General features: G+C 41.4%; 2 protein-coding genes and 1 long non-coding RNA gene across 5 annotated transcripts in view; 1 reads left to right on the top strand and 2 right to left on the bottom strand.

Moving 5' to 3' along the window:
* LOC103067319 (proton-coupled amino acid transporter 1) overlaps positions 1-3,410 on the bottom strand; it is a 32,312-nt gene extending 28,902 nt beyond the window's left edge. The window contains exons 1-2 of one of the 3 annotated variants that reach the window (XM_025167840.2): positions 3,166-3,410; positions 2,177-2,302 (exon numbers count right to left, since the gene is read on the bottom strand). The gene's annotated coding sequence lies outside the window, so the exon portion shown is untranslated. Of the gene's footprint in view, positions 1-2,176; positions 2,303-2,874; positions 3,097-3,165 lie in introns of those variants that run through there. The other 2 variants (XM_007430057.3, XM_088133867.1) reach the window with 2 other exon arrangements.
* A 2,239-nt stretch (positions 3,411-5,649) lies between these two features.
* On the bottom strand, positions 5,650-24,309 carry GM2A (ganglioside GM2 activator). The gene is made up of 4 exons (XM_007430060.3): positions 23,940-24,309; positions 18,578-18,730; positions 10,640-10,822; positions 5,650-9,709 (listed from the first exon to the last, which is right to left on the bottom strand). Exons 1-4 carry the CDS (start codon positions 24,054-24,056, stop codon positions 9,542-9,544), a joined length of 621 nt encoding a protein of 206 aa, XP_007430122.1. The 5' UTR covers positions 24,057-24,309; the 3' UTR covers positions 5,650-9,541.
* Positions 21,869-27,079, top strand: LOC148216670 (uncharacterized). The gene is made up of 3 exons (XR_015794794.1): positions 21,869-22,572; positions 24,299-24,600; positions 24,718-27,079. It is a non-coding gene; the product is annotated as an uncharacterized LOC148216670 (long non-coding RNA).
* Positions 27,080-27,082: the final 3 nt, after the last annotated feature.

The following is a 27,082-nucleotide window of genomic DNA, read 5'->3' as shown; positions in this document are numbered from 1 at the left end:
TATGGTTCAGAATCTGTTCCATCCGTTGTTGTAATTTCCACTCTAGGAGCCAAACACAAAGACTGTTAAGCTACAATCAGTAAACTAACTTGTCAGTAGTAAGCAGGGTCACTCCCTTCAAAAACTAGGGTGATTATAGCTGCACCCCAGAAAATGGGAAGATATTGTTGCACTTACAGATGAAGAGGAAAGTGAAAAACATTCAGATGTAAAACTGTTGCCAAATTTTTCATAGCAGGCTAGTGAAAAAGCTATCCAGGACAAAGAGAACCGAAGAAATTTAGGTAGCCTTTTATGCATTTGGAAGCATTTGGGTCTATGAGCTAGCATTTGCTTAATACTCCTGAAGCTGTTTAGATCAAATAGTAACAAATGATTATTACTTTAGGCTGAAATGTTGATCTTTACAATTTTAGATTATACGACAGGGAATTGTTTGTACTAAAATTTTGACTGAGCCTTTTGATCTTCTTTGCTGGGTTGTAAAATATTGGACTTGGCCTACTGACACATTCTTGTCACAGTGTAGAGGTCAAGCAGTGTTGTAGGAATTCAGATACAACACCCACAGGCACTGTCTGATGAAACGTTCTATGACAATAGCTGAAACCCTAACAGAAACCCACCTTCTCATAAATGTATTTTTAAAATATAGGCATGCAAGGTGCCAGCTTTGTCCCCGATTCATAACAAAATTGCTGAATCATAAGGAGGTTTCCTTTATTTTCAGATTTCTCATAAAACTGGTCCTCTCGATGTCATTTGAATGACCAGAGGTGACCCCAAAATAATTTCTAATGTAAGTAAGCAAGCAAAAACATCACTCCCTAGTACATGGCAAAATCATTTGTTTTGCCAGAGTAGGGACAAAGATAACTCTTCAACAAGGCAATCTGAGTACAGATAATTATCCAGCAATAGTTGAACTGTCTACTCCTCCTAGCCCTCTAGAAACATAAGAAATGAATCAAAAGAACATGGTAATTTTGTATTAGTCTCTGAGTAATGTAGACAAGATTCTTTTATTCTCCACCCACCCATGGCTTAATGTCACCCTATAACTTTTTGTCAATATGCACTAGAGCCCTCCCTTGAAAATCAGCTAGTAAAAGCACTTTTTCTACCTCAAGTAGATTTTATTTTATTTCAGACTAGAGATTGCAAAACAGCAGGAAGCACAAAAGGCCAATTCTACCCTAATTAGTAAAAAAAAAACAAAAAAAAACCCTGCTACTTGGAAAAATACCAGAGGAACATTTACAACCTTAGATAGGAGAAATGTTGGCAAAGCAAATGGATCATTCAGAGATCAAGGATGACCTATGCTCTGTCCTTTTTTGACCGCAGTCTAAAACACAGCAATGAGTAATTCTCATTCAAATACCAACTAAAGAAAACTATCTTCAGGATGGACAGAATATTCAAAACTCAGTATATTCCTTAATTTATCTGAATTCCAGAAAGTTTCCTGCTCTTACTTAAAAACTCATATTAATATATTCATTCTGATAGGTTCTGTATTAACAATCAGCTATTGATTGCAATAGTAGTACAAAAGACAGATGCTATAGCTTTTCCTCATTAGGTTATTGCCTCCTAAAGATAGTCACTGTTATGTGAAGCTATTGTTAAAGACCAACTTGCTGAGGTGAATCACAAGCTGGTGTATTTTCACAAAAAATTAGAGAGGATATTATATAATATTTAGGCTCCAACCCACCCCTCTGCTCTCCAGATGTGTTAAGACTACAGGTGGTCCTTACTTAACAACCACTTGTTCACTGACCATTCAAACATACAATGGCGCAGAACATAAGAGGTACTTATGACCAGTCCTTATAGTTGTGGCCGTTGCAGTGTCCCTGCAGTCATGTGATCACGATCCGGGCACACAGCGACTGGCTCACAATTATGATGTTGCAGCATCCTGCAGTCACGCAATCACCATTTACAACCTTCACTGCTGGCTTCTAACAAGCAAAGTCAATGGGGAAGCCAGCAGGAGGTTGCAAATAGCAACCATGTGATGTCACACTTAACAACAGTGCGGGATTCATTTAATGACAGCAACCGGAAGTGCCAGAACTGCCCTCATTAAGTGGCACAGTCACGTGATGTCACATTTTACAATTGTGTCACTTAGTGACAGAAATTCTGGTCATTAAGTGAGGTTTACCTGTTCAGCGTTCACATATATCTGGAGAACTGCAGGTTGGAGAGGGCTGGTTGAGATTCTTAGCTTGACAAGCCTTCGTCATTTTCCTGCATTCTACTTTGGCTACTGTAGCATTCCTGAAAGTCTCTATGTAGGGATTATAGAAGTAACTATTAGTCCTAGCTTTGAAGTGTTTTGTAACAGTTACCTCCAGACCTTCACTTCCCTAAACAGGAAGAACTTCATTACCGAAACAAACTTTACACACAAACACACCTACCTACACATGCACACAGAGTCATTATCCACACTGAACCTTCCCCAATAAAGATATTTGTACAGTGTTCACATACTGCATTTTTTTCTTTTCCCTGATCCTTGACAACTATTCCAATGGCAATTATTCCACATGCATTAAACATTGTTCAGAGCATGATATTTATTTAGACATCCTGATGTAAACACTACATTTCCCCCCTCCCCTAATACAAGTACTACAAGGAGATCCATACAGTTTCCAGCTGGTGACAAATATAACATCTCTGTAAACAAATACTTAAATTCGGTAGACAAAATAATCCAGTTCACTTGCTTGGTTTCACTTTTTAACAAATACCACATTCCCTGAAATACACCCCACCTTTAAGTTTTCACCGCGCTGTTTCCGTGGTGAAAGGTCATCTCCCCAGATAAAAAAGGTTAACGCTTCTCACACGGACCTGCACCCCCCTCTCGGCTGCATCTGCCAGACGGCCGAGCCCAGCGCCCTGCGTCTGCTCTGGCGGGCTCTGCACAGCTGGGAGAAAGCGGGGCGCTCCTGCTGCATCGGGGCCACTGAACGAACGCCTGGCCGTATCAGCGAAATCACACCCTGAGAAGCGGCTGCGCTTGCTCCCCCATCCACGCAGCCAAGCCTCTAGTCCTCATTGCCAGGATCCTCCTAACCTGTCCCCGCGCGCACCCGATCAGCTGCCAGCCCCCTTTCGAGCCAGAGCCAGAGCCAGACCCACCTCCACCATTAATCTCCTTTCCTTTTCCCTTTCACCGGCTTTCCATCTTGGCCACTTCCTGGGACAGGTCATCTGATTGAACCTGCTTTCTCCGCTCACGTGACCACGCCGGGTCTGCGGTCGACGTGGAGATGGCGTGACGCTTTTGGGAGCGCGGAGTTCTCCGGCTCGGCAGCTCAACTTCCGCCCAAACAATGAACGCGGCTTTGTTTTGTGTTTTGAATCTTCACGCCACCGACTGCGGCTCGACTGCGCCGCTTACAGGACGCTGCTGCGCTAAGCTTCGGGGCGCTTCCTCTTCCTCTTCCTCTTCTTCTGCTGCGGCGCTTTCTGCTGGAGGCGCAGAGTCGAAGGCGTGGCCCGCCGGGTGCGGTTCGGCTCGGCTGCCTCGGCTCGGCTCGGCTCGGCTGCCTCGGCTTTGCAAAGCGAGGCCCGACTCCGGAACAGCAGCGCGAGCGCCTCTGTTTTTGCCTCTGCAGTAAGCCCGTTTTGCAGCAGAGCGCCAGGGTTTTTGTTCGCTTGGCTCTCGGGTTAGCCTTTAAACCATCCTAGGTGTTCATCTCGATCTCTTTTTTCGAGGAGGCTGTTCTCTTGCCAAATGTGTGCTGATGCGCGTGCGAGGGGGGGGGGGGAATGTGTTTGTTGTTCCAACTGCCCTGAGCTATTTCGCAGCGGAGAAAATGGTTCATGAAGAATACGACTGGATCATTCGGGCAGCGAAAGGAGCCGTTTCCAGCCACTGATTTTAGCTGTCGCAAAAGAGCAGCAGCTAGTTAAGATTCTTTATAAATTACAACTATAATTGTTCCCTGGGAGGCCAAGGAAAGGAAATAGTTCCTGTGGGATTTTTCACTCGGAGTTGGGTGGCATTTAAATTTCGTACATTATTATTACTTTCATCAGGTGCCAAATACATGCACCTGGCTCACATTCAGCCGTGGTTTGTTGAACCAGGTCTTGATCCCCTCTTGCTTGGATCATTATAGGCACTACAGTACATGGGATCATACTGAACTGCTGCAGCTGGTTCAAAATGTAGTAACCTGGGTAGTTACGTTGCACCACTCCTTTGCAAACTGCACTGGCTTCCGGCAGGCTTCTAGGTGCAATTCAAGGTGCTGGGTGTTGCCACTAAAACCTGTTGTGACCCAGGGCCGGGTTATTTGTGTCACTGCGCGCCTCCCAGTCATTCTGCTCGTTGCCTCGACCTATCAGAATCGGCATGCTCCATGTCCCTTACGTGAAAGACCGCCACCTAGTGGGGCCCAGGCGGCCTATCTTCTCTGTCACAGCGCCTGACCTGTGGAACAGCTTCCCCCCCAAGATTCAGATGGCCCTGGCCCTATGGGCTCTTTATAAGGCTCTGAAGACTGTAAGGCAGTTTCTCTCAAGCTTGGCAACTTTCAGACGTGTGGACTTCAACTCCCAGAATTCCCAGCCAGCATTCCAGGAGTTGAAGTGCACACATCTTAAAGTTGCAAGTTTGAGAAACACTGCTCTTAGGAGCATTTAGTATATTGACTGGGTTTTCTTGGTTACGAATTTCTTGCGTCTTCGATATGCACTGTTTTTACAACTATTTTTGCCACATCAGGGGGCCGTACAAATTGAAATAAACCAGAGTGTCTGGATTCATGCATTATGCTAGATTGCAAACCATAGTTTGCAAACCTCAGGGATTAGCTGGGTTTCTACATTCTGTGCACTGCAAACACTATAGCTTTGCATGGTGAGTAAACCCAACTTTGCTGATCATCAAGCCAGCCACAGGTAGCTTCACAAAAATCTTTTTTCCTCCCAGAATAGCTGAATTTTGAGAATGGAACTTGATTGCTACTGAAATCTGTTACACAAGTATCTTTTGATACATAGGCAACAAACCTGCCTCAGGAGTGCAGTGTATTCACATCACATGCTAAACCAGAGTTTGCTTCATCGTGGTTTGCAAGTAAGCAAAGCACATTTTGGTGTACGGGACTGCACAAACCCAGCCACAGAGAACCAAACTGAGCCAGGAAAACTCTTTAGGATGTTTGCACTTTTAGCTACAGAAACCAGAAGTAATATTTCCCTTGTTCTTGTCCCCTTAAATCAGACTTGCCAATATTGCAACCACTAAAGCTCTTTAATATTAGACCAGGGCTCCCCGATGTATGTAACTCACAATAAGCTGACTTGCCTTTTCCCCAGGATGTCTGAGGGCTCAAATTGGATATGATAGTAGCTGCTTTTATATTGGTAGAGTTTTATTCACTAACCATCAAGTCACTTTAGCAAAATATGCAGAAAGAAGAATGGTGGAAGGCCACCAATAGTTGTGATTTGTACTATGCCTGTTTGTGCAATAAAATGCATTAGGAGACGTCTTCCTGAAGGCTTGTTCTTACCTGGCAATAGGCTATTGCTGTCTGTCCAAATGTGTGGTGGTGGTTTTTTCAATGGTCTTGTGATACTCATTTTCAATAAATAGAACTGTAAACAAAATCTGGTTTTGTTTTAGTAGCTTTAATAACTGTATAATGTTTAAAAAATCCATATAGTAATTCCTGGCTCTGAATCATCATGCCAGAACAAGCTGTTAAAACTGAATGTCTGAATATCACAGATCTAGTAAAATACACAACTGCTTAAACTGAAAGAGTAAAAAGCCAGCAACATTACCCAGTAGTATAGAAAAACATCTGTGAGGCCCACAGCTAATAGCAGCACCTAGCTAACCTTGGCTGATCTCAGAAAGCTAGGGAGAGTTGGACCAATAAGTACTTAAATGGAAGATTACCAGGAAATCATGGGGATATAGGTTAGACTGGGAAAAAGAACTCCCCACAAGACAACTTAGAGGACAAAAAAACAGATTTATTTTGAATTCCCATTGTTCCTATTGGAATACTCAAAGTATTTTGAGTTTTGTGCCATCACAACACAGAACATTAAAAAGTTCTGACAAAAATATTGTGATGGAATATTCCAGGTGGGCTATTTTGTTCAAAGCTCAGAATAAAAAGTATTGCTCATGTCATGAATCTGTAAATCAACACAACTGGGATCTGAGTATGATTATTACAGAAAGTAATAAGAAAACCCATCCGTTATGAAATATATTGAGTACAGGAAAAGGTAAAGGAATTTTTTAAACAAGATGTGCAACAGGTACATAAACTGCTTCCTTATGATCATAGCCATCAGAATACATCATAGCAATTATCTTTTCAATTTTATACAGTGCCTTTGCCATACAAAGTTATAACAGTAGTTTACTGAATAGTATTAGCCATATAGCCATGCCATAGCTCTGACTATTTAAAGTAGGAATACAATGATAATTGCATGCTTTGGAGGCAATAAAGACAGTCATGTCTACATACTTCCGAGAATCTTTTTTATACATGTGATTTAGAGGCAATTAAATGGATGAGAGTAAGAGGTCACATCATTACTATATGCAAGAATGTAAAGAAAAAGATAGGATAAACTCCTAAACTAGAATTAAAACAAACTTTTGCCACTACCTGTTATTTTCCAAGACTCTTACTTGGAAATTGCATGTACTAAAACAAATTTACAAATTAACTCACGATTAAGCAACATAACTCCTCTAAGTATAATTTGGATTGTTACTCCAATATAAGCTATGCTGTATTTTTCCTGTTCATACCAAGTGACATAGCATTTATTAGGATTAGAGGTAAATATGAAACATATTGTATATAGTGGAGATAAGATCAAAAAGCATGTTGGGTAGATGGAGGAACCGAGATCTGGGGAGCCAGAGAGTAGAATACAAAACAATAATTTTTAATGAAATGTCATATTAGCCTATCCATTCAAATTACGTGGAATACCCTAAGATTACAGGCAGTACCAAAAATTCAATGAAACCTAATGCTTGAGGCAGATTTCTATTAATGTCCTTAAAAGCAAGAGTATGAAAACTTACATTTCTGCACAAAAATGCAGGTGTAGAAGCAAAGCATCTTATTGCTCAGAGGACAAAGTGAAAAAAACAGAACACATCCAAGGTTACTCAGTAGCAGTTGGGAGAAAAGTTCTGTAATTTTTATATCAAGCAGTAACCATTGCCAAGCCTAATTCTTAAGCTAGAACTATGGGCCAAGGACTCTGTCCTGGATTGTTTGCATGAATGCGCCTTAAGCACCAGCCAGGGATTATCTACACTGTATCTAATTGGCTCTGGCTGATGGCAAAAAGCTAAGCTGTATCATACCTAGCTAATACTTGGATGGGAGACATCCAGGGAAATCCCAGAGCTATAGGTTAGACTGGGAAGTAAAATAGAATCCCAGGAAGTTGCAAAGCCAGACTATTTCTCTGTTATTGCTGGAATCAATTACATAGACATCTCCATGTAATTACCAGGAGTCAAGTTCAGCTCAAGAGCAGCTTACTTTTAGTAATCCAAAATATCTAGAAGATATTCTGAGAGTCACTATGGTATAGCAGTTAAGGTGTTAGACTAGAAATGGGAAACCCAGGTTCTAGTCCTCCCTTAAATGTGAAAGCCAGCTAGGGTTAGGGTTAGGGTCCAAATCAGCTTCTGGCTCTGTAACAAGCTGGCTGGTAAGAAGAACCCCTTGTCATATCATGGTTTGGCAGCTTGGCTATAAGAATTGCAGCAAGCCCAGTGCAAAAGCAGCAGATCCTGTAACAAAGTGGGACAAGCACTCAAAAGAACAACAGCGCATTGATGCTGCCTTCCATTAATAAAGAGGCTTATGATGGCTCATTGTTAATACTTACCTTCTCAAAGGCTGTGACCAGAAAATGTTCTCAATTTTGACACACTTTGCTGGGGCAGCGCTTAGCTCAATAATATACTATCACTGCACCAGAGAATCACTTGGTGATCATTGTTTGGGGATTAAAAAATGTGGCTGAACTCTCTGTAACAGGATATTTATACATGACGTCCAAATTATGGCACAATACTACCTTTAATTAACGTCTTGGGTTATTTGATTGTCTCCTGGGTCACTAATTTGTGCTCCAAGATGGTATACTTTGGCATGGACATAAGCCAATCAGTTTTGCTCTATGCACAGGATATACAGTATGTTTGAAAATAACAGAAAGTTGTGTTCCAGGACACTTGTTAGCAAGTGGAGCCAGCTGGTTTTTTAGGAACAAGAAAGTCTTCAAACAAGGAGAGAAATGCTCATCTAGATGGAGATGTGCTGCTTTGCCCAGCAATACCTCTGCAAGCATTTAGTTTTTTAAAAAAGAAGTGTTAGTACAGTCTTATATAAAATGGAAGTTAAAAATTATTTGAGCAATTGTAAATTATTCTTACAGTGAGAATTTTGTTTTTGCTGCCAGAGAAAAGCCCCACCTCCATAACAGCCGGTGTGTTTTCACCCTGTTGGTTTCAACCAACAACTGCACCCAGTGCACGGTTATGCATTGGACATGGGGCACTTCCAACTTTATGAGATAGAGGGCAGACTGCTCACTTTTCCTTTTAAATTGCCTCTTCTTTTTCATACCTCTGGGCTCACCTCCCCAACAAAACATTAAGCTTATGTGCAGAAGGCAAGGACAAGGTTATGTGTTTTTATACAGAACTAGGTAAATATACTAGCAAACAAAATATACCACTTAAAGTAAGAGGATGTAAATGGAATGTATTGGAAAAAATAAACGGTGATTTCCCCAATATTTTTCTTAGCTCTAGTTTCCCTCATTCACAAAGCTCACCTCAGGATGAAAGAGTCTGGTTGACTTGCCTAATGGTATCATTTAGAAACTGTCCATTCATAAAAAGTATTTCGGGTTCACTGAAAGAGTCACCCCATATAGACTCGGTAAAATGTCAAAGAGGTCACTAAGCTGGTCTGGCTAGTCTGAATGAGCATCCCCAAAGCAGAAAATACAACTTCTTCTCCAGTCTTTTTAATATCTGGTTTAGACTATCCTGTCATCAGCACACCCATACACACTTCCACTACCTCATGCCTCGAAGAGCCCTCTATCTCCTGTTTAAAATCCCAGAATGTAGGGAAACCTGATGGGGAAAGACCATTCATGGAATGCTCCAATGCTGGGTTCCTGCCCCTGGCCCAGCATCTGCCAGATAAACGCATGCTCAATGTATGCAGATCCCCATTTCCATGTACAACTAATAACCTGTATAACATGGTCCTTAATAAGCTTTAGGTGGGCAGGCATCTCTTTTTCTAATAAGGAGCATTCCTTCCTTGGATTCTCCAATCGTTCCTCCAAGTAATTAACAGCAGTCACAAAAGCAGTACCTATAACCTTTCCTCTTTAAATGCTGCAAAGCAACTCTTCAAGTTAGTCATAATAGGACAGAAAAAGCTGGAAGAAACATGGCACTTGACACTAAGATTCAGGGTAGCCATCAAAGCCACCAGTTCTCTGACTGCAAGGAGAAGGACACCTTGCTGCAGGCAAGTTCTTGGTCCCCATTGCTCAGCACAACTCTCGTCCTGTAGTCTCCATTGGTGAGGAAAGAAGGCAAATCCATGTTGGGTATGAAGAATTCAGAGGAAGGAAGACTGTAAGAACCCTGAGAAGAAGAAAGACAAGACATTCCATCAGTCCCCATCAGGTTGCAGTTGATATGTCACCTTTCCCTGTCTATCAGAGTATAATTTCAGTATCAATAAACCATTCCAGGGATATCTTTTAAAACAGGAGCAGAAATCAGCAAGCAATTGTGGGATGAATTACTGAAATAGCTCTTCAGTGTAATCAGTAAAAGACCACTGCAAATTGCTTAAACAAAATGGTGCACTTGAATATGTCCCAGTATGGAAATTTTCATTGTTTCTGTGCTGTTATTCTGTTACTAGAAGCAGCTATGGATAGCTAAGAGAGACAAATCTTTTACAGCCCAGGCAGCTGGCTAGGGCCTCTAAGAGAGAGAATGTCTACTATAACAAGGTGGATTACTAAAAGCATATTTGAAAAAGGACTTGCAGACTAACACTGGCAGGATAGTGAAGGGCAACAGAATTGGACTGAAATGGGGCAAAACAGGGAATTTTAGAAAACTCGCCAAGGATTGCATTTTGTGCTCTCTCTTTCCACACCAAGCCATATGTTTTCACAGAAAATCCAGATACCCCTTTGAAAGATGTCCAGTTCTATTTGCAAGTTAATTCCTTTATTTTAGTGCATCGTTCTTTTTTTTTAATTGATAAAAGGTTTTCACAGAGATGCACTGCATTATGGGTCATCTGAATGTATTCATTCTGTAATCATAAGACTCAATATGTAACCAGTAAAAAAAACTTACAGAAGATTTGAGTACAGTTGAAAATCTTGGCAAATCTATCATCTGTTTCAGAGTACAGAACTGCATTAATGGAGGTGCACAGCTCCTGGAGGTGCACAAACTTTACAGGGAAAGGAGGGTAAAGAGCTGCCAGTTCTCAAAAGATTTTGTTGCTTTGTTTCGAAGCTTAAGAAGCAAAAGGATGAAGACTGGGCTCACCGCTTTGAATGGGCAGTGACATGGAATGCCATAAGTTAGCAATGGCTCTGGACATGTCTGGCCTGGAGGGAAAAAACCGTCTAGGAAGATGCAAAGATCGTCATAGATGCAGCTCCCGAGTTGATCCACACAAGGGACTTTTATCCAGATATCACCAAGCTTCTTCTCCAATGTGACATCTGCCTGGAAATAGATGAGCGTTAATATAGCCTGACATTTTCCTTTCCTCTCAATAATTCGTTGACAGCACTTGAGAAATCAGTGCTGAACTTGAAAAACCAGTTATTGATCAGTCAGTTATCCAAATGTGTATCGCCGATTAGGCCACTTGCTTTGGAGATGTAAAGCAATAATTGATTCATCTTCTGTTGCAGGAGTGAGGAACCGCATCTGGTCTGATAGACAAATTCGAAACCCCGCCCTGCCTGCTGGGCAGATCAATATCAGGGAGACACACCCTGAGAGAGAGAGAGAAACCTTATCCCCAGAAAAGCTCCACTTCTTTGTACCATCCATCACCTTCTGGACCAAGGATGCCACACTTCCAGTAAGTTCAGCCGGGAGATTTGCCATTTTATTTTTCTTTACTTTTCATCTTGGGGGAAAGTAAGGGAGAAGGCCACTTGCAAAAGATATAATTAATTATAAAATGCTTCCTGTTCAGGGAGTATGTTCATTGATAGGATTTATCCTCCATGAATTTAAACATACAGGGGTGAAAAGGGGGAGGGGTCATTATATAAGGAAAAAAGGACTTGTTCCATGTCTCTGGCATACAATTGGAGTGGTTCTCCAGAATCTCTGCCATGAGATTCTTCCCATCATCTTCTGCCTGCGTATCAATAAGCAAAACACGCGCTCTAACATTAAGCAATGATCAGTTGGGCACCCCTGATATAAACCTAATGACCAGATGGGAAAATACAGGTAGTCCTTGAGTTACAACAGCAACTGGGACTCAGATCGCCACTGCTAAGCGATGCGGTTGTAAAGTACAACATCACATGACCACATTGCTTAGTAATAGCAATCCACGCAGTCCTGGTTCTCATCGTAACCCTCAGAGGCAGTCATTAAGCAGGAAGCGGAGGGAATCCCAGGTAAGGAGTGTGGGGTGCCACGGGGGATGGGGAGGGCCTGGCACATGCCATCCATGAGTTGCAGGCGGTGCTGCAGTGTGGCACAAGCACAGGGAGGCCGGGAAAAGAGGGTGTGGGGGGGTGCATGAGTGCAGGGAGGCCAGGGAAGAAGGCATGGGGTGCATGCATGTGTGCAAGCGTAGGAAGGCTAGGGAAGGAGGGTGCTGGTGGGTGAGTGCATATGAAGAAAAGCCAGGGGGGTGTGGGAGACTTATCACTGTGACCTTCCCTGCTGGCTTCCCCATAGATTTTGCTTGTGGGAAGCCTGCAGAGAAAGTCAGCAACAGTGATCACATGACCACAGGATGCTGCAACCAGTTGTAAGTGCGAGCTGATTGCCAAACGCCCGAATTTTGTTCACGTGTCCGGAGCACTGCAACAGCCGGAACTTCGAGGACCCTTTGTTCAGTGCCATCATAACTCTGGACAGTTTTTTTTTAATTAATTCATTTAATTTATCAAATTTGTCACCACCCATCTCATTGAAACGAGTCTGGGCGGTTTACAGCAGAAATAAAATTCATTAAAATACAATATTTCAATTTAGTTGCTGAACAAATGGTTGTAACTCAAGGACTACCTGTAATTCCAGCCACATGCAGTTTTTATTTGATTCAGCAATATAGCTCTTACATTCTCAGATATCATAAACCACCACCTGTGAGCAGTAGAGAGCAACACAAATGCTGCAAGGTTCCTTCACACTTTTCCCATTTATTATCCTTTTTAGTACATAAAGCAGCTTTCTCCAACCTGGTGCTCTCCAAGGGTTTTATATTAAAATGTCAATCACCCCCAACTTGCAGAGCTGAGACACTGTCTTCTAATACATCTGGAAAGTATCAGCTGACGTAAAGATATAACCTCTTCTTTCCCAGCCATTTATTCTCATCCTTTTTTTTTCCTCTGTGAATGTTCTCTCAAGCAGGAAAAAAGGCTCTGTGCCCTTCTGCTCATGCCTACACGCCATTGCTCTATGCTGGCTCTCAGAGGGAGGGAAAAAAAAAGACATCAAAAGCAGTTTAAACACACCAGGTGGCTGGGCAGGCAAAGACTCCCCTAAGCCTCTTGTCTCTGGCTGGGTTGCATCCTCTCCCCTAACAGCGTGATAAGAATTCACATGACAAGTGCTCACAAGGCTGGCCAGCTTGTTCTGCTTTCCATGATGCTTCTGAGAACAGCTGAAGCACTGCTTTTCCTATGCAAGATATTCCTTCATATGCTACTACAGGTCCTTCTGCCCTTGATCTTTCCACTGCTCTCAAACTGGCACCTGAGTTTTCCCACATCATCATCTCTGTTCATAAGCTGATATAATTTGCTTCTAGCTCATTACCGGCACCTCCCAAATCATAGCTGAAGCCAACTTCCACATTTCCCTTTTGAAACGTGGAAGTTGAGGAGAACTGGTGCAGGTTTGCTTCCTACAGAGTGTGTGTGTTGACAATTCTTGGGTCACTCTGGCTCCTGGCGTCTCCTCAAGCCAGGCTCTTCCCCGTCCCCTGAGAACAGTTGCCACAGAGGCTGGCTAAAATGCTACTATTTCCCAGAAATTTAAAATACAGCAAAGGGACAGTGACTGGTTTTGCAACATCTACTCTCTATAACATCTATTTGGACTAGGGGAAAATCATCACAATATGAAATGAAATCATAGATGGGAGGCAGGGCATTGGTTGAATGTCTTATTTGGACTTTCCTGTTGGTTAGCTGGAGGAAAGAATTAACTGGTTCATCTTTTTCCAGCACTGTGAGAGTGCCTGCAGCTGAAGGCGTCAGCAGACTGGCCTCCAACAACTTCTGAGTAACTGGCAAGTGAAAATGTTATGCTCTTGAGGTATATACCCCCCAAAAATGTACCTCCATAAGGAGAGATGAGGGTTTGATTGTCCTTGAGTCGCATTTTTAATAATCAACCTAATAAATACTTTCCGGACTACCATATAAAAGATGTTATACTTTTCCAAATTTTGCAGTACAGTATTTCTCTCAAAAGGAGGTTTAAAAAATCCTATTTTAGAACCAGAGGCATATAGGAATGTCTGGGAAAACCATATGAATTTCAATGAGAACTTTCACACAGTTTTGCATTCTTAAACTGCAAAGAGATGTGGAGTGATGTGGAAATTGGACTGAATGGATTTGAGAATATAATACTTGCAAAACTGCCATGGCCAGGGAGCAAACTGCTTCCCCAGACAGAATCTACCTGCAGAACTGGAGAAATCTAGCATTGGCTACAGCCCAAAATTAACCAAGGGTCTACTGTCCCTGAACCATCTAAATACTAAGCTTCCATAGAACATTTGGGATGATATAAATCAAATAATAAAATAAATAAAATGATCAGAGGCAATGCACTGAATTTCTCATTATGGATGTTCTACCTATGTTCCATTTTCAAAAGAACCCTCAATGGCCTCTAATGTGGCCTCTAACATTTTAGAACAGATACAGCTTCTCTGGGTCTCCTACTGGAAGGTATTAAGCTTATTTGTTCTCCAATATGTAATTTTTTAAGCATTGAATTTACTTTTCCACAAATACTTAAGTGAACTTCTAGGCCTAGACTCAAAAAAAATATTTGTCCTGTGTCTACTCAGCTGCAAAGTGTGCTCTCTGGCCACACATGTGAGCCCTATCTCCCCTAGAAAGAAAGAAAGAGAGAGAGAGAGAGAGAGAACACGCGAGCACGCAAACAGAACTTGGAGCAAAATGTAGAAGCCTTGGATTTGAAAACAACCTTGAACGTGCAAACATACATATCACATCACACTCTTCTAGTTAGAAGCACACCTTAGTTTGCCATTCTGAGTCAACCATCCAAATAGGCTAGGAAACCTCAACTCAAGCTTATGCACAAACCATAGTATTAGATCTGAAAGGATTTCAGGTTTAAACATCCTGGGACTTGAGCAGAAAAGCCAGTGGCCTATCAGTTGATTCAAGCTCAAGTCTATAGCCCATGTGAAGGAGATTGAAGAGCTGCAATACTAGGTCAGTTGGAGACAATCCTGTAGGTTGCTCAAGAACACAAAATACTATTTCTTCTTTTGACAGGATTTCATTATATTTCATCTGACATCCCTCTCTGCCTCGGTGCCTGAAACCTAAAACAGGAATAATCACTAGGTCTCAAAAGGTATGAGAACTACTAACAGAATGATCAAGAAACCAGTAAGACAGGAAAAGATAACATCAAAAAGTAATAGGAAATCAGCTTACAACACTTGAGCTAAACCACAACCAAAGTTCTCAGGTCTGGGGCTCAAAAGGCTCATACATACATAATTCCTCAAGACTAAATCTTTTGTGAGCAGACAGGTAGGTTGTATCAGTACAATCAATAAACACAAGTCAATTTTCATAATGTTACTTAGTGGGTGTTATTGGCAGCCTTTACAGTCTTTGAAGATGAGATCATTCTAGATATGATATTATCGTGTGTCTCCTGACTTCACTGTTGTCCCTTAGAAATACGGCTGAGGCTAGACCATAGCATAGATAAGTTGCTTAACAGGAGAAGATTAGCTTGAATCCACTTTAATTTCTGCTGATATTTTATTTATTTATTTGAATGCTTTATATGGCTGCCTAACTCCCAAATAACTTACATAGGGTTAAAAGCATAAAAAACCAAAATAGCCACTAACACTACACACTGAGACATACAGTGCCATAACACAGCATAACTGGGGTCAAAACCACACATATTCCAATAACAAAAACATTATGGGCCATTAGATGCTATGAGTTGGTTCAAGAAGTAACCATACAAGAGCGCTTCCCACAAAGCTCTATGAGGCCCAATACCACAGAAAATCGAACGCTTCGGCTGAGATGCCTCTTGGAAATGGGGTTCAAAATTTGAAGAATGAGGCACAAAGCTCCCATTTTAAAAATGGCAAAACTTCATTCTGTGGAATGTCACCTAGGTAGCCTTTTACTACCCAATGTAAGTGTCCTGTGATGTTCTACAAAAATCTACTTTTGATCAGCATAGCTGCAAGACAAATTGAATACTGCTAAATACAAGTTGAATACTGGTTTGCCTTGTGCTTAAATATTTGGAACCAAATTATCATGGTCAGGTGAATGGAGACTTCTTTTTAGCAAAAGCATTAGCTAGTTTTTCACAATGGCTGTCCCTTACAATTTCATGGGTCTACATTTGCTTCATGGGAGAAGGGAGAGGTGGACTTGGGTCCCTACTTTGTTAATCTATCGTTTTTTTTAAACTCAGCATGTGGCAGCATCTAGTGGACCATGGCTGATCTCAAATACTATGTAGGATCCATCCTAGCTAGTACTTGGTTGGGGGATTCCCCTAGGAAGTCAACAAAATTCTAGAAGCAGCCAAAAGTAAACCACTTCCATAATACTGCCAGGAAAACAGTGTTGATGGAATCAACTGGAGTCAAACTTGACTAAAGGGTATCTTTATCTTTACAGTTTTTAAAGAAAGCTTATTATGGCTTTATTTATGTGAAGGAAGGAAGGAAGGGATATGTAAAATGTTCTGTGCACAAGCCATTCCATGTACAAATCAGTCAATACATGGAATAGCTGGATTTGAGTAGCCTCTGTCCAAACCAAAGCATGTGTTTCGAGTGTTTGGGCCCATATATGGAATGAAAAAGGGCTGTTTTTTTCTGGAAACAGACTGAAACATAGTTATTCCAGTTGCATAGGCATGTGTGAGAAAAAGCAGAAGAAGAGAGGGTGCTGGAGAGACTGGATGGTGGCACACTCATCAGGAGAAGCTGAGGAGAGAAGGGATAACATACACCAGCCCTGCCCAATTCAACCCATAAAATCAATCTGGAATCATTCCAGATTTGTTTCAGCCAAAACCTGGAACAACCAAACATTCTGGGCAGAACTTCCAAAATGCAATGCTTTGTTTCAGGCTCAAAACAAAATTTATTTTCCATTTTGTGCAAATTCATAAGAAAGGAACTTACAGGAGTTCATTTTATTTTACGTTTTGAATATCAAGTTATCAAATTAACATTCCTGAAAGCGTCACTATTTTTAAAAACTCTATTATGCTATAGACTACTAATAAACAGGTATTTTGGCTATATAGGCGAAACCTCTCCTCTCCAAATCCTATAGAATTTAAACAGAAGTGGTAATAAGCAATAACTACCATTTGAATGATATTTCTAAAATATTATCCTGGAGAAAATATGCCTAGGAGATAGAAACCCAGCTCCATTTGGGTTTATGGGTGGTCCTCATTTAACAACCACAACTGGGACTGGCAACTTGGTCATTAAATGAAGCAGTCACTAAGTGCAACTTACTTCAGCTTTCCTTTGCTTTACAGGCCTGCAATGGTCATAAATGTGAGGATTGGTCACAAAGTTACTTTTTCATCACCATCGTAACCATGAACGGTTGTTAAATGAGGCAGTTGCTAAACAAGGACTATTTGTATTTCCATTTATTTTGCTAAACCTAATTAAGTTTCAGACTACAGGTTACTCCTTAAAAGTACTTATAAACATTCTACAATGGGTGAACATTATGAAACACAATCAAACAGTTCTAGGTTCTTAGTCAGGATACTGTCTTGCACAGTCTTCTTTGTTTAAAAAAAGCAAATTATTAATAGCTATTATAATAATTCATAATTGCTATTAAGAAATGTTAAAAAATCCTATAATTTATGTTCTTAATGTACACTGTTGAAATGCCCAAGATCCTTACATTTAATGAAAATTTTGCAGATTGCTTCCCCCTACCTCGCCTAAAACCTATACTGAACTCCAATAAAAAAAGGGAGCCAAACTAGATGGAGCCAGACTACCTGCACAGGCCCAAGATCCCACCCACTAGGAAAAACCCTTGGTAGATATCAAACGTCAGTACTGCTTCCTTCTCATTCCAGCTGTCTGAGACCAAACAGAAGAAAAAGAAACATTTAAACAGAAGAACAACCCCTCAAAGATGTTTGCCGGTCTACTTCTGCTTCCTTGTCAATTCCCTGAAGAGGCCCTAGCAGGTCTTCGAGCTCCTTCTTTCCTTCTTCTATTTGGGGATGGCCACTTTTTCAGTGACAAGGAACTACTGAGTGGGAAAACTGTGCAAAATGCAGGGCTAAGATTTTCCATATTAGGGGAAGGCTCTTCTTTTGTTATTTTGTGTCATTTTTAATGGTGTCAAACCTATTTTAGGGCTTATAGCTTTCATGTGTTTTCTGGCTCAACATGGTTGGAAAGTGTAGCACCACTTTTCAGTAATCACACTGCTAAAATCTGGCATGGGGCTCTGAGTCTACAGACTATTCCCATCTACTCTACTGGAAAAAATGTCTTTCTCTGATAGCAATTAGGAGAGAAGGAAGGCTTCAGCAGGGGGCAGCACTAAGATGGTTGTCAGTTATCTTGGAAGCTAAGCAGAGTCAGTCCCAGTTGATGCTTTGATGGGGCCCCAGCTGGGAATTACAGGGCTGCTGAATGGGCTGGAAAGTTGGGGGGGGGGGGGAAAAACGCAGAAGGCGACATTCTGCAATGCTGCAAGAAAACTACATGGATTTAATCATCAGGAATTGAGCATGACTCAAAGGCGCCCTTATCTAGGAAAGAAAGAACAAGGAGGGAGCTGAAAAAGCTGGGGCTGTTGACGCCCAAGTTAAGTGAAGAACTGAGGTGCCATAAAAAAAATGCAATCTTATATCAGGCCCAGTTTAGTTAAAGATACCAAATAAATATGTTTATTCTCCCAAATGTACTACTCTCAGAGATGCAAGTAGCGATTTCTGTTTGGGTTGGCTCCATCATCTTTCACATACCTTCAGAGGAGCAGTGAAAATTATAGTGTTGGCCACCGATACACTGACCGTCACATCTCCAGGGACAGCAATTGGATCTGGACTTACAGACAGACTCTTAATCACACCAGGTTCCGATGGAGGCCCACAGTTCTCCCATGCAAAGTTTTGGATCTGAATGTATAAAGAAAGAACAGGTTTAAAATCGTGCATTAAATTTGACAGGAAAGCCTTCCCCAGTCTGATACTACACTGGTTAATTTGGCACTGCAGCCCAAGCACATCTGGCTCATCCCAGCATGAGGATGACTAGCTTATGTTTTGCTTAACAGGATAAATAATATTTATGGAACTTGGAATGTACAATTTAATTAGGGTGAGAAAGGGAAAAGGTTTAAATATCCCTTTGTGTCTATCTAACTCTTCCTATCCTATTTTGTTTTTCAGTGGATCTAATTGCAGATCCCCCCCCCCACACTTTTATTTAATAAGATCTGCACTGAAATGATAGTCCTGCATTTTCTAGACCGCATGTGAAGGCTCCCATGATCCATTTCACTTTTAAACCTAGACATCAGAATGCTATTTTCCAAGATTTCTAGCCTAAGCTTCTCCCAAACACATAGCTTTCTGAGCATTTTTAATATGGAAGACCATTACATCATGTGAGACTCTCTGTTTGCAGCCAGAAGAGGTACAACTCCCAAAAAGGTTTATGACTTCAGTTAATTCTATATTTCCACTCAGTCCCTGCATAAAACTTATTTACATAGGTGGCCTTCAAAAGACAACAGCCAGAAGATCTTTTTGTTGTTTTTATTGTTTTCTTTGAGGCAACTAATAGCAAAGTACAAGCTAGGCTACAGCAAAACTAGACAAGGGCAAAGGCTTTGCGGACAGGCAGAAGAACTAGAACAGTCTTCCCACCCAGGTGTCCAGATGTATTGAGACAGCAATTCCCCAGTAGCATGGTCAGCACTTCTGAAGAGCCCTAGATTGGACAAATCAGAGCATGAATGTTGCCGTAGCTCTTTGTTTTGCAAAATCATCCCATGGCGGTCTTGGGGTTTCAATTATTCTGCTACCTGCTGGAGAATTTTTTCCATAATTAAGTAATTCCACCACAATGGCCTCAGTCACTGGTCACTACAGAGGCCATCAAATTCCTATGGAGGAAACACTTCCTTATGGAAATATAGCATTCAGCCCACCCAGCCCTTCAATGTGTGGCAAGTACTTTTAATTCTTAATGAGAAATGTTTTCTGGGAAGGAGTTTTCTATTTTCTGGGGAACCCCTTCAAGAGACTGGTTAGACAGGATGACTCTTAGTTCCAACTGATAAAACCTCACTTAAAAACCTCTTTTAACCCAGAAGCACAGCACTACACTCCGTAACAATTTCACCACAGAGTACTCCAGGTCTGTACAGGTTGGACTGGGTGTATAAGAGTAGTGACACACCCCAGACTTTCATGAAGATATGGTGTCCATTGCTCAATAACTCTATATTGGGTAAATTTAAATTCACATTCATAGATCTTAAAAAAAGCACGCATCCTTGAGGATTAGAGTTAACATTTAATTATTAAGCTTCTTACTTAACAAACACCACTTAGCTAATTGTGCAACATATTTTTTTAAAGTGTTGCAAAACCTCCACTTCATTTGGTCAAGTGTAATCTATGGCACATTGGTGGTAACTTATTTAGAAAGTAATGTTTTATAAGTGAAAATCTTATTAGATTCCAATCTAAGAATCAGTTTTGTAAAAAGAAATATTTAGGTCCATGCACTGATCAATCAGTCAGCACCACAGCTAAATCTAGGTTGCCTATCCCTGCTTTATCAAATGTAGCATATATAAACTTGGTTTGCTAATAAACATATGCCTGGTTTACAACATTTCAAAGCAGAGTTTATTCCAGCAATAATTAAATATTATGTAAATAAATAATATATTATAAGTGATGGTATTCAGATATTTTGGAATCATATGTATTGGCTATCTAAGATGAAAAGTGGAAATTAAACTGGGATACTGGTTGAACTAACATTTATGGTGACTTCTCAACAGGCCTCGATACTATCCTATAACAAGAACAGCTTCCAGATGGTTAGAGGTTAGCATTCTAGAAGCCTAGGTTCAAGAAAAGTTCTATCAAGTTCAACATGTATCGTAACATGTTTTGACATTAAATATTAAACAATATCCATACAAAGCAGAATTATATGATTTCTACAATTACTGCAATTCCTTCTGTGAGTATCTATTAGACAACTACAGTAAGAATGTGGAACCTGGGTAAGTCAGAAGAGCTCTACTGGATCCAATACTTTTTCCACAGGAAAAATCCTCATGGGAAGTTACTACCGGGGCACGAGTGCAGTAGATAAAGGGTAAGTTATTTATACTAGCAGAAAAGAGAATGTTCAAAATGGAAGTGCTGAAACCATCATTAGCTTCGGTCACTCATGTAAATAAGGAACTATGTTACTGATTCAAAGATCTATTTCTTACATTTTTGCAAGTTTCCATTATGAACTAAAGATCTGGGGCTCACATAATTGATCAAACATAACCAATCAACCTACTTTTCTTTTCAGAAAAGTTCTCTCTACATGCAGGAAGATGAGGCAATATCACTCCTCAAAAAGCAGAATTGCTTGTCCAAATGTGGCTAATATATCCCCCCCCTCCAATCCCAGGAACTGTACCATGAATTCACAATACATGTGAGAAGTTATGTCTAAACACTATGTCATGCATAAAGTTTCCTAAATGACGAAAACAGCAGCTGTTCATCTGAAATAAGATTGTGGCTTATTCACATTGTCCAGTTGCTCTGTCTCCAGAATAGATCAGCAATCATTTCTAGAAAGCAGGAACATCACTTTGTACTCATCTCCAGGCATGTTTTCCTGCTGCTGTTTTTTAAAATGCTCTTTCCCCCTTTATCTTGCTTTGAATATTCCTATCTGTTTTGGCTGGTGTGCTTTACTTCATTACAAGCTAACTCCAGAAGTCAACTGGCTACTCCACAGAGGTAGGAATAACCCTCGACTGCAGTAATGGTTACCATGGTCTTACTGTCTTTTAGAGTGACTTTTACCAGTAACACTGTAATAAAATAATGGTAGTAATACTTGTATTATAAATAGAAGGCTGCCAGTTTTAAATCTAGCAAACGTTTTCTTTCCATAAGCTAACTAGTTTTCCTTGAGGGTTGTTAAAAAAAAAAAAAAAATCAGTCCCACAGTGTACCATTTCATCATTTCCCCAGTCACTTGAAGTTAAAGGGTTACATCTGCTCTGGGTTTCCCCACTCTGAGGGGAACTGGAGAAATAATGAAATGATGCACTACTGGACTTATTTTTAAAAAGCCCAGGGAAATGTAGGTACTCAGGAAAAGAAAAATTGTCGATTTTTAAAAACTTTTCCCACGTTTTGACCCAGCAACCTTCTATTCTCAAGGCATGTGTTATAACCACTGCACGATTGTAATATTAGTAGTAAAATACATAGCTCTAGAATGTATTAGACACCAACACATCAGTAGAAAAGGAATTATTATTTTAAAGCTGGCTGTTGTGCCTGCATATATGTGCTTTTTGAACTTTAACTTCATATATACATTCAATTTTACTCTGCATTCATATACAAATATAAACATATATATGTCCAATAAGACCCACCCCTATCAAGGGAAGCAATTAGCAATTTTCCTGGAACAGAAATGGGGAGGGGACAGCAGCTGGGCAATTGTCGAAAGGGAGGATGTGGTCACAACAGCTAATTGACAAAGTGTATTTCACAGGCAGAAGGTCCCCTAAGCAATTCCCCAGGTGCCCATGTACAATTAGGTAAGGCCTAGAAAGCTGCTGGCAGTGAATGTACACAATCCTGGGCTGAATGACCTACGCACACTTACTTCCAACAAGTTCACTGAAGAGCTTTGGATTGTCCCTTCCCTGAAGGCCAGAAAGCACTCAACACTGTCTCCTTTGGGGTGCCAGGTAAAAATCTAGCTTTCTCACATTCTATACTTAATAACCACAGCCAGCCATAGCCATATTCTTCTTTTTAAAAAGTCCCTCTCTATTATTGTACTATAGTTACTATTATTTTAGGTATTGCTTATTTTTTATGTTCATTTTATTGTTCTATCTCCTGTATTTAATGGCTTGTAGCCTGCCCTGAGATCCTTAGGATAATGGCCAGGTTAAACATATTTACATTAATAAATATTTATGATGCTCCTGATTTAAATGAAGGAAGAGAAATAGGGACTCAGCAAAACACAATTCCACGTATTTTGCAATGGTTGTAGTGGTGTGAGGAAACCCCGATTCAAGTCTGCATTCAAATACAAAGTCTTGAGCAAGATACTAACCATACTATCATAGATGGTGATTAATAATAATTACTACTAACCCATTGTTGTTTCCTCTGTTCAAATCTATATGACCCAAGTATCCTGTTAGGAGCTGTTTCCTTAGCGTGGGTCTAAATACAGAATTACACAAATCATTTCTCCTCCCATTGAGAGGAGACCTTGGGAGCTCCACTAATTACGCTTGAAGTACATGACACTCACTTCTTTTTATATCAATCGTCCTATTAATTTCTAAGAGGAAGATTTATATTAGTAGCGGCAATGAGCAGGGCTCTTATCCACTGAAGATCCACCTTTCGTTAGTGGCAAGAATTAACTGCAACCACATACAGTCATTAGGACTGCCTGTGAAGACGTAACATTAAATTTCTGCTAACAGCAACAAAATTACTCAGATGTGGGCTCCTGATATAGTAGCCTCACTGTTTGAAATCCACTGTTATTTGTTCTCCAGCTATACTGACAAGCCCACATATTACCAGCTACTCTCATAGTATTAAATCCTTCAGCCTTCGGAACTATGCCGGATTTCCAAAATGAGCGTATAGAATCAAAGCTGTAAGCAGTCATTTAGGCCATTCTGTCTTACCCCCAGCTGAAAAGTATTTAAAGCATTCCTGACCCAGGTTTTCATGCAAGCAGCAACGAGAGCGCTACAATAAAGTATGAAATATAAAAACAGTAACATACAAGGAGAGGTTTTGTGCATTAGACGGCACCTTAATATTTTCGAATGGGGGGGAGACCGACAAGTCCCATCTCCAGCAAGAGGCCTAGGTTGAAGATGGCAGGCGCCACTAGCGGGTTACTACAATAGAGCTTTAGGCATGCGTGCATATCACTCACAAGACCATGTCAGAATCATGGGGATGCATTTCCCCGGCGAGCCCCCTATGCTTTCGCATTTAAGGACCAGGCGCGATTACCCTCGCCTTCCTCCGCCCCTCACGCCAGCAGCAGAAGCGAGGCCGGTCAGCCGCCGCTTACCTTGTGCAGGGACCACTTCACGTCCGGCACGACAAAGCGCTGTTGCTGGGGTCCCCCGTGGACAGCTGTCCACAGCTGGAGAGCGCCTACGGTCAGCCAGAGCGCCAAAGCCTGCATTTCTCGGGCCAACTTGGCTAAAATCAGGAATCGAAAAAAGAAAGCCGCTCGTAGGCGCAGAGAGATCCAGCTGTTCAAGGTTCACTCACAGCTGCAGGAAGCCAAAGGTGCGAGCTGAGCTTTTCTGAGAGAAAACCGCTCCGGAGTCCAGAGTGAGAGGCCCAGCAGAGTCCCCGGGGTTAATTACTGTCCTCTCCCACTGCACCAGAGATAAATGGGAACCCGCCTCCTTTCTCCACCAGATCTCTCGACGGAGAAAACCTAATTTATGTCGCAAGCTCTAGGACCGGAAAGCGATCTCTCCAGACGCTCCGAGGCAAGGGAAGCGGGTCTGCCCTCTGCTGGTGCGGATGGTGTATCGCCCAGGCAAGTCCGGTGCCGTGCAAAACGATTCATTTCTATCCCTTTTTTAAGACGCTGCGCTGAAGGGGAAGAAAGAAAAAAACCCTCGGGATCTCCTATTCTGAGACCCTTTATTTCTACACGCATTGACACATCACCATTTGGTCCCGATAAGGGCCAATACGGAGTTGGTGATTCAGTGGTAAGCCTCCACTGAAAATCATTCATTTATTCAGAACTTAGGGTTTAGGGGTAGTAAACTTACTCCTGGTGACTCTATGAACAGTCCCATGTGGGTTTTTGTTTTGTTTTTTTGCAGCATCAGGAGAGCGGTTTGCTGTTACCTTCTTCTGGAGTAAGGTTGTGACTTCTGAGCCAAGCCAACAGCTTTGAAATTTCATCTATCGGTCAGCCCCAACCCTTTTTCTGCACTTAGCTTTCAGGTTCAAATAAGTAAGGTTAGCCAAGTATTCCCTGTCCTCAGGATCCTCCGTTTTCTGAGATGAGAATCCTCTCTGAACTATCAGCGTTTCCAGTGGAAGGATGCTGAGGTCTGTCCATCCAAGATCCTGGGAAAGAAATTCTGTATTTCCCACTTTTATAGATTTTCTGTTGGGAAGTAAAATGATGGAAATCACTGTGGGAGAAGATGGGAGGAGGATTACAAGCTGACAACAATGCCATCTGATTCCTTCATAAACACTCATGAAACAGACTAGGCAAGGCATTTGCTGTTTATGTATGTATGTATGTATTTGATTTCTATAGCCACCCATCTCAACAAGTGACTCTGGGCTGCTGTTGCACTTTAGAGGCAAGCTCACAGAGAACATCCCCTTCTCAACAGTTTTTCTCCCCATCTGGCCCAAGACTGGGCATCGCTTCTTAGTGCAACACCAGCATAGGGTGGGACTCTGGGAACTGGGCAAAGGTGGCTTGGTCTTACTCGCCGTTGCAAGCGGAAGTGAGAAAAGAAAGGAGGAGACCCACGCATCAGTGGCGGGGAAGGGATGCAAATGACGTGTCTCATGATGTTATTAGCTAAACAATGCAGCCTGGGTTTTTGCATCAGACATCATGACAAAATTACATAACCACATCATTTGTGTGATGGCATCTTGATGCCCAGATGTGATCATTTTAACCTCTTTATAGCTTCTTATGAATGCCACTGGAAGGAGGAGTATTTTTGGGTAGGCAGATAGGGAAATAGGTACAGTTTATATATTGTCAAGTCCAGAGATCCTGCAATTAGATTTTTCTTAACAAAGGCCTCTGGGCATATCATATGTGACCTGGACTTACAACTGTTGTTGTTGTTCAGTTGTTAAGTCGTGTCCGACTCTTCATGACCCCATGAACCATATAGCGCCAGGCCTTCCTGTCCTTCACTGCCTCTCTGAGTTTGCTCAGTTTCATGCTCATTGCTTCAATGATGCTATCTAACCATCTCATCCTCTGCCGTCCCCTTCTCCTTTTGCCTTCAATCTTTCCCAGCATCAGGGTCTTTTCCAAAGTGTCCTCTCTTTGCATTAGGTGACCAAAGTATCTGAGCTTGAGCTTCATTATCAATCCTGGACTTACAACTACACTAAGCCATTATGTGATTTGTTGAATTTACTTATTTGTGCCTTCGAGTAAGTCTTGACTCTTGGTGAGTTCATGGTGAGTGCATGGAGAAATCCCTGCAGTTTTCTTGGCAAGATTTTTGGGAGTGGTTTGCCATTGTCTGCTTCCTAGGACTGAGAGGGATTGGTCCAATACCACCCAACTTGGCTTGTGTAAAGAAGAAAGTGATAACACTTAGAAAAAAAATATTCCAGCCAATTTCTGACTATTTACAGGTAGTCCTCACTTACCAACTGCAATTGGAACTGACAAATCAGTTGCTAAGCGACACAGTTATTAAGTGAAACATCACATGACCATGCCAGACTTACGATGTCAGTTCCACTGTGGTCATTAAGCAAATCACTGTGGGTTGTTAAGCAAGGATGTGATGTGACCAACTTCCTGCCACCTTCCCCATTGACTTTTCTTGTTGTGATCATGTGACTGTGGGGATGCTGTGACAGCCGCAGGTTCGAGAACTGGTCATAAACCTACTGTTTCAGTGCTGTTGTAACTTCATAACTGGTCACTGAATGAAGCAGTTGGTAAGTGAGAACTACCTATAATGTTATAATAAAACCAAGTGTGTATATGAGACTGCACAAAGCATACCCACATGCTGGGTTCTTTCTCTCTTGAGCTAAGTGATGGTTCATTTCACCATGGGTCACCAAATAAGCCATAATTAACAGGGTTTACCCTCTAAGTCATAAGTTATAGTATACCAACCATGATGTCTACCCATCCACTCAAAATTCTTTCAGTGAACAAATACTAAGTGTTTGCCACGCCTTTGGATTACTGTGGACCAGGCCATTAGTCTCTCAGCTCACTTGGAATAGTTGCCCTCCTTGGTCCCCTTCAGTCTCCTTATTCTGTCCCTTCTTTATCAGCTCAGTTGACTGGATTGTTTCTTGGACCACTTTAAGCATTGTGCAAAAGGTAAGAGGAGAATTAATACTGTGATGGCATACATGCAAACAAGACCAAATGCAGTTGCTCAGGAGTTACAAAGCAATTATGCACACAGGAAGCCTTTTGCTCAGCTTCTGAACTGATTCAGCATTCTTCCT

This window comes from Python bivittatus, unplaced genomic scaffold (genome assembly GCF_059951505.1).
Source record: "Python bivittatus isolate LINGU-HERP-01145 unplaced genomic scaffold, Pbiv_v1 ctg000080_np1212, whole genome shotgun sequence".
NCBI classification, from domain to species: Eukaryota; Metazoa; Chordata; class Lepidosauria; order Squamata; family Pythonidae; genus Python; species Python bivittatus.
Note: the sequence above shows the minus strand (reverse complement) of the source record. Positions and strands in the feature narration are given on the sequence as shown.